Genomic DNA, 8,025 nt, shown 5'->3' with positions numbered 1-8,025 from the left:
TTGAACTGCTGTAGTTTCAAGTTCTCTGTGGTATGTGAAAACATAGTGGGTAAGGAGAAGAATGCTACCTTTCCCTTTATCCCAGGATTCCAAACAAGCCTAAAGCGCACAGGCGCTACACAGGGAAATAGTTAAAAAGGACACCATTCTTCACTCCATCATTTATTTCTCTACACTATCATCCACCAAAGAGAAGGCAGCAGAAACTCAGTAGCTAACTCTATCACTCTGTCACACCTTTCTTAGATGGCAGCTGACCACACTCCTTTCCCTTCTTATGGACGACAAGGGTCGGAAAACGAGAAGGCTGCCGACAAACCTCTCAGAACTCCAGTGAAATTCCACCTTGGTGGATTATTTTTAACAGGGGCCTCCATGTTCACACGAGCTGCAGCTGACCTACAGGAGGCGGCCGCCACGTGTAAGTGACCAACCCCTGGCGGTGGAGAGCCGGTGTGTATGCGGGATTGCTGAACGATGGCCGGCCGCGCACAGCACGTAAAAAAAGAGGGATGGCTGGACTGATGAGGCCGCCGCCTTGGTCCATCCAAAAGGGTGGCTACATGCTATGTCCCTTGATCCAGAGCCCTGCACAACGGCAGGAACCGCCGCTCCCGGCTCCGCCAGGGGATCTCCCTTCCCCGCAGGCAGCCTTGGGAGCAGGCACATCGCTCCCCGTGCCGCTGCCGGGCCCGGCCCGGCCCACCGCCCCCGGCCCAGGCGAGGCCGAGCCGCTGGATCCGGCCCCGCCGGTCCTCCCCGCCCCGCGGCGCTGCGGAGCTCCCGCCCTCGCCCCTCTCTCTTCCTCCGCCGGCAGCTGCGGCATTCCCGGGGCGGCGGGACCGGCAGCGATCCGCCCCCCGCGCACGGCCCGGGCTGCTGCGATCTCCGCGGTCCCCGGTCTTTGCCCGAGGCGAGCGCGGTGAGGCGGGGGCCGCTCGCCAGGCCCAGCTCCCCAGCACAGCAGCCATGCCGGCAGCCCGCGCTGGGCCGCGCCGGGCCGCCCTGCGCCCGCAGCATCGCGGCGGCCCGTGTGCGATGAGCCGCCCACCCTTGGGCACCTTCTCCGCCCCGCTCGCCTCCTCCTCCCACGGAGCCACCCTCCTCCTCCGCCCCCTCTCCCTGCCAGCCTCCTCCCCGCCCTTCCCCGCACTCCACGCCGGTGCCGGAGCCGCGCGTCACTCGGGCTCCAGCCCCGCCGCAGACATGGCGACACTGACAGCGGTCCAGCCGCTCACGCTGGACAGAGGTAAGCGCGGCTGCCGCCGCTCCCCGGCCGCGCCTCCCCGGCCGCCCTGCCCGGGGGCCACCGCGGCAAGCGCCGGCTCTGCCCCCGCAGCTCCAGCGCGGCAGCCTCCGGCTCCGCAGTGCCCGCGGCCGGCGGTGGCGGCGGGCAGCGGGGACGCGCCTCCCCGCGGGGCTCAGGTGGGCTGCGGGAGAAGGTCTGACAAGGAGGAGATAAAACTTTGTGCGGGCAGGGGCCGGCATGGGGCAGGCATCCCGCCGCCGGCAGCGCGGCACTGCCGCAAGCGCAGGACACGGCTCCGCGGTCGGCGCTCCGCTCCGGAGGCGCTCCTCGGTGCCGCTCCGCCGCCGCCGCCGCCCTGCGGGGCTCCCCCGTGGGCGCTCCCCGCCGAGGCTCCGCGCCGAGGCCCCGCGTCGCCGCCCCCGCAGGTGGCTCGGCGGGGGATGCTCGGTGGCGGGGCAGCGCCGCCCCGGCTGCGGGTCGGGAGCCGGAGCCTCTCAACGAGAGCGGCGTTTGCCGGCAAAATGCGGCTTTTGGGGGGCTTGCGCGGGGGTGTGCGAGGAAGGGATCCGTGACTGCAACTTGTCCGTTCGCTGCAGAAGAGCGGTTCTGCGTATTCCCGTAGACAGCTGCTCGGTCCGGCAGGGAGGGAGAGCGTGGTGTTCGGGTAGCCCTGAGGCTGTGTCAGCAGTAACCTTATAGGTAGCGTAAGAGGGTGCTGAAATCTTGAAGTTTACACTTAAAGTTTTGCCTTCAGGCTGTAAAAATTGAACCTCGTTCCCTTGCAGTGCAGTTGTTCCCGTAACAAGGCTCACCAGAAACCTCCTTCGATTTCTGTGGGTTACAAGGGAGAGCAACTTTGCTCCTACGGTTCCCAGTACGGCATTCTGAATTGCCGAGGTGTCCTCCTTCACTTGCATCCAGAGGCTCCAAGAGGCTCCCAGTCCCTATGAGTCTTGTACTCTTGAAAGAATATTTGAAGCCAGTGCCTTGCTGTTTTAAATGTTAGGGTTTTTTTTTTTTCCAAAGGATTAAGATGGATTGTTGAAGTAAGATGGAGATTTTTTTTTCTCTGAATCCTATGCAAATGAATCCTATCCAGACTCAGTCTCAGAATTGTAAAGGTTGGGTAGGCATCTTTACTAGAACCCGATTGAGAGCAAAACAGCCCACAAAGTATTCCAAATACAGTTTGCTGGGCTTAGATTCCAGCGTTAGTAGAAAGGGAGAAGCTAAAGTTATTTTTACTGAAATAGCAAAGTGTTAGCCTGCACTTTAAATTAAACTGCTCAGAAATCCACTGTGTAATCTACAGTTTCACCCTAATACTGTTTTCAGTAAGCAGGACAAATCTACTTTCTGGCAAAGGGTTGAACAGATGGCAATCCATTAGCAAACCTGACTTTTCAAAGGAAATATTACTATTTCAGAATTATACATCCATTTTTGCAAAACTATGCTTTAAAAATTCCACAATACACAAAAATGCAAATTAGTCCTAATTTAAATATAAGCATCTGTTGTTGTCTGTGTCCAGGATATGCCTAACCCTTTGGCAGGCGTGCCAGTGTTACAGTCTTCCTGGTTGTCAGCCACAGCTGGCATTAGTGTGAGTGAGATAAAACATCTCAGAATGATAGGATGTGATGTGCAAAACAAAAACACAGGCAAGAGGAAATAGATTTAAATAGTGTGCCTGGCCTGCAGAAGGCCATTTCGTCAGAGGGATGTACTTCATCACTTGTAACATGCTGCTGCATCAACTGTAGAGGATGGGCTGAAGCAACTCCAGAGGCAACTAGACCACACCGGTGCTTCTAAATATTTCCTCTGTAGTCTTCCTTTCACAGTCATGAGAGAGGGGAAGTTCTGCATGGTAAGATTTTCTGGATTCCTGTTACTTTGGTTAAAGCAGATGAGCCATGTTTACTGTCACTATGCCTTGCACTTCTCTGCTGTGATCTAAGCATAGCCCTTAAAAGTCTTGTACCCTCATATCCATTTCACCATGTCCCACAGGGAGCTCAGCACAGCAAGAAAATAGGGAGCGTTTCAGGAGAGGTGGTATTGTTAGTCTTGTTCTTCTGAGGGAATTGCTGCTTGATCTGTGTCCAAGAGGTGTTCTGCATTGCCCCTTGCTATGGGGCACTGACGCTGGTAAAATACCATAAGGATATATACATTAGAAACGTGAATTACATTCTGACATGGTCTCCACCTGGACAAAATATATTGACTGTATTCTAGTACATAGATGGGAGCTTTCTTAAAGCCTGATGTAAATGGCATTGGAAACCTATATGGTAAAATGAATTACCATTTAAAGGTGAAGGGCATGGTGTGTGTGAATGATTGAAAGCCAGTTATATTCTGGAAGATTACTTCAGTCCAAAGCACAGGAATTAATTTCCTTAATTCCTATCATCATGTGCCTTTCTACCTGCACAAATGTGTGCAAGTTCCATTAGGGCTCTTTAATATGTAGAACAAGTTCACAAAATAATGGAAATTTTAATCACTGACAATTTAATCTCTAAGGCTTTTGCCTGACCTTTGCGTGGTGCTCTGTTGGGAGGAGGGGAAGAAATCAGCAACTGTTTCAGGAGGGAAACCTAAGGCATTGTAGTGAGGAGGTACCACTTAGGGGAAAGTGGCCTTAGCACCTAGGAGCTTTGGGAGAGGAAAGTGCCTGCTGGGTGTCTTCCAACAGCCAAGTGAGTCATCTCTCAGAGAAAGTGCTCCCTTCCTTCCGTAATTGCAAATGTCTTACACCCTGAATCAATAGCACCCCATCAGTAATCTCCAGTGTCCATGAGAGCTAACTGGTGGAATTTTCTAGGCAAATTCAAAGCTCAAACCTTCAAGGTGTAGGGAGCTATACCTTGTTTCAGGTTGAGACAAAGTTACAGTAATGTCTTCAATAAAATGACAAAGAATAAAAGAAAGCAAACTTGGGATTTTTCTTTTTATTTTAGGTTCAAGGTTATGGATTTTTAAAAAAACCCTCCTCCCAGTGTTCTTTGTCTTTCAGAGAGCCATTGCTTCACCCTACCCCATGACCAACAGGAGCTGCCTTTCCCTTTATTATCCAGAGCCCCAGGTCTCTGTTGCATGCTGCCTTCTGTTGCCTTGTTCTTCTCAAAGCCCTGGTGCAGTTAACTCCATTGCTCTGTGCCTTGTCCCTAATCTTAATCCATTTTCACTGTTCAGCAACCCAATTTCCTGCTCTAACCCTGGCTTCTGCTGTCCAGTGACCCTCAGCACCTCACCAGCCTGACATTGTCTCAAATGCTGCACACAGATCCAGCAGCAATGTCCTGCTTGTCTCCAAGTAGGGGAGTGTCATCTTCCCCAGCCACTTTAGCCTCCTCATGGTTATAGCAAGACCTCCTGTGAGTTCCTGCATGCTGCAGGTACATCTTCTAAGCAATGAGGAATTAAAGCAAGCTTGTTGTGGGTGGGATCACTTAGACTGTTTTAGCACAGCCTTATGAAAGCATTTTCTAGAAGTACCATTGCCCTCTTGGAAATATGTTAATAGGGAATAGATTTCTGTGCTTCCCTTGGCACACATTTAAGGAGTGGTCATAAGGAAGCCTGCAAATGGAAGGAGACATCTTTCTAGCTATGCATTATAGATGTTCCTCTGTATCTGAACTTTTTTGACTAAATGTCTGACATATTTTTCATAAACCTTAATTCAAATTTTGCTTGTATTCTTCCTTACAAGATGAAAATCTACTTCAAAATATAACTGATCAGACTGCTCAGTTTTTCTCAAACTGCTGCAAAATCTCAGTCCCAGTTCCTCTGAACAGGCTCATGAAAATGGCAGCTTTAAAAGTGTGCATTCTTGTTTTTGAAAATACACAACTAGCCTATACAAAGACCACCTCCTGATCAAGAACAAGGAAATATCTTTTCATAGGAAGGGAGACGTTCAACTGCCTTTTTTAAATAATCCATATCCTACTATGTTTTTCCCTAAATAGTTGCTATTCATGTCACTGATGGTTTCACTTCTTAATGTGACTGAGGGTAAAAGAAGAAATTTGAATAGACTAGTACTGCTACGTTAATCCCTGTGAAGTTTCATAGCAGGTCATAGCTATTGGCTCTTGATTAGCAAATTTCTCTTGATTTCAAATACATCCTTGGAAATGGAAAGATTTCTTGTTGTTTGGCTGTAATGCATAACTGAGTTCTGTTTCTTTTTACAAATTCAAGCAAATACTTTTCCAGTGGAGTGGGTATCCCAAAACTTCCTGAAAATCCGTTACAAAGCACCATGTTCAGCGACAAGAAATAAGAATATGAATGAGCTTGGAATTGTCATCAGCTGTTAGACAAATTTCAGATGTGATAGTAGGTGGCACCTGGCCATTAATGTACATAGATGCTTGCTAGAGTACTCCTCCTTCCTTTCTCTTCATCTCTTCTTATCATTTTTCTTCTCACTACATCCTCATAGCCTACATAATTGGGGATTTCTTCCCCATCTGTGCTCATATACAACAGAAATTGTATCAAACATGAGTGGCATCAGGCTGTGCATATATTATTATAATGTATATTACCTTGGAAAAAAGATAAAACATACTCATCAGGAAAAGAAAATCAGATTCATCAAGTGTGAAATGCAGTCCTTGACAGGGGAACAGCATAAAGCCAGATCTCTTTTGCACAGGGTGAAGCCCTGTGGAGCAGTGCTAAGTGATGTGCTGTTCCCCGCCTGCCTGCCTGTCTGTCATGGGGATGTCTTCTCTTGCTCATCAGCCTAGCATGCTAAAATTGCAAAATCCTTCTGCAAGTGCCACACACTTCAAGTCTAACATTCCTCCTCTTGATGTGCCAACTGAGGACATTTAAATAACCAAATTCATTCTTCCAAGAAAAAAAAAGTCTATTGTTTATAGGGACAGAAAAAAAAGTGACAACTCTAGTTTCAGGCTAAAATGCTTAGGTTTTTTTACATCAACATTACCTTTTTTTTTTTTTTTTTTTTTTTTTTGAATGCATTTTTCTGAAAGGATGGATTAAGGTAAGTGGATTGAGACAGTGGTTTCTGGGTGTTGACTGGGACACTTTATGAGAATCTGTACAGTTAAAGCATTGGAAGTTAGGTGTGTAGTTCAGCTGTGCCACTCGGAGCTCTAGAGCTGGAGTGGAAGCAAATATCCTCTGTTATGTCATGGAAACAAATACATGTCACCTCTGATGTTCACAAGTAGTTTAAAAGGTAATTCACATGTGCAGCTTAAATGTCTCTGCAGAGTCCTCACCTGAAGAGGTGCTGGGGCACATGGCAGCTCTTTGCAAGATGGGATATGCCCGAGGCAGTGGGCATCCACAGGAGCACATCTTTTAGGCTGGACTTCCCCTAGGTACAACCATGTCCTTCATCCCAGAGTGATACACAGTGACATGGAAATTGGGAGCTGCACCTGTATGCAGAGAGGTGGAAACATCTGCTGCAGAACTCATGGCAGCTTTTAACATTAAGTCACCTTTGTGAATTGTAGAGTGGGGAAAACCTCTGAATTCTCAGTCATGTTTCCTTCAGAAACACCTAACCAATAAGAAGGCAGAACCTGCAGAAGATGGATGTGCTGTCAAGACAGGTTTGTGAGGCACCTTCAAAACCAATGGCACTGCAGGGACCTTGAATTCTTCCTGCTCTCCCCAGATGAAAATGTTCTTTAGACATGGTAGCAGTGAATGAATAATTTTAGTCCATCTGAATTTATCCTCCATAGAGAAAAATGGTACGGTGGACTCGTGTGTATCCTGCTTTTGACCCCTCTAAGAGCACCTGCTATGACAAGAACCTGCAGAATTCACCATTTGCAACAGGCTGCAAGAGTATTAGTGATTAGAAGGCATGAGGGATACTATTTTCTATGTTGTAAATGTATACTCTCTATTTACAGATAATGTTGGAAAAGAGAATTTATTTTCTAGATAACATCCCTGTACTAGGTCGTACACACCGATGTCTGGGAGACGTTTTTATAACTTCCGAAAAATGTATTAATTTTTTGATGTAATTGTAAATAAACAGTTTTCTTAATTCTGTCCTATTGCTTGAGTTGGACTTCTCTGATGATGTTACCAAAATGAAAGCTTTTGAAAAATGTAACAAGTGAAGTCATCAGCTTTTTGCAGAGGATTATTTTTCCTTTGAGTTTGCTGTTTCAGGACATGTACATCTCCATTTCTCCTTAACATAGATGACCCTCATGCAAGTGCAAAATATATAAGTACAAGTTTTTGTCTGACCTGTGTTATTTGGATACAAAATACTGTTATTGAAGTTAATGCAATAGAATTTGGCATATGAATTAAGTAAAATTATTAATTCCGGTTACTCGTTAGTAGCACAAATAATGAGAAGGCAGGATTGAAGAGCAGACCAAGCTAGGTCAGATAGTGTTTTGAAGCACATAGCTCTAAATTTGTTATAAACAAATATAAACAAACAAAATACTTGTTCTACATTATGCATTTTTGACATTTTTAAAAGTAATATTTACTAATGTGCTATGAATTACATAAACAAAAATAAAAATAAATCATAAAAATACTGATTATACACATATGTGTAAATCCAGGTGTTTTCAAAGTTAATCTTAGTCAGTTTAATCTGCTTTTGTGACATTTGCTGAAGAGTCAGCCTCTGAATGAGAAACTTTGAACCGTTAATTCTCTATTCCGATGAGAAGATTTGATTGATAATTTTTACATATACACACATTTACATATAATAAAAATGTTTTCCT

General features: G+C 46.6%; 1 protein-coding gene across 2 annotated transcripts in view; it reads left to right on the top strand.

Moving 5' to 3' along the window:
• The first annotated feature begins 704 nt into the window (after positions 1-704).
• LIN7A (lin-7 homolog A, crumbs cell polarity complex component) overlaps positions 705-8,025 on the top strand; it is a 46,442-nt gene continuing 39,121 nt past the window's right edge. The window contains exon 1 of one of the 2 annotated variants that reach the window (XM_064702010.1): positions 705-1,249. In XM_064702010.1, coding sequence (XP_064558080.1) covers positions 970-1,249 — 280 coding nt within the window. In that variant the 5' untranslated portion in view covers positions 705-969. The remainder of the gene's footprint in view (positions 1,250-8,025) is intronic. The other variant, XM_064702009.1, reaches the window with a different exon arrangement.

Source organism: Zonotrichia leucophrys, chromosome 1A (genome assembly GCF_028769735.1).
Source record: "Zonotrichia leucophrys gambelii isolate GWCS_2022_RI chromosome 1A, RI_Zleu_2.0, whole genome shotgun sequence".
Lineage (NCBI taxonomy): Eukaryota > Metazoa > Chordata > Aves > Passeriformes > Passerellidae > Zonotrichia > Zonotrichia leucophrys.
Note: the sequence above shows the minus strand (reverse complement) of the source record. Positions and strands in the feature narration are given on the sequence as shown.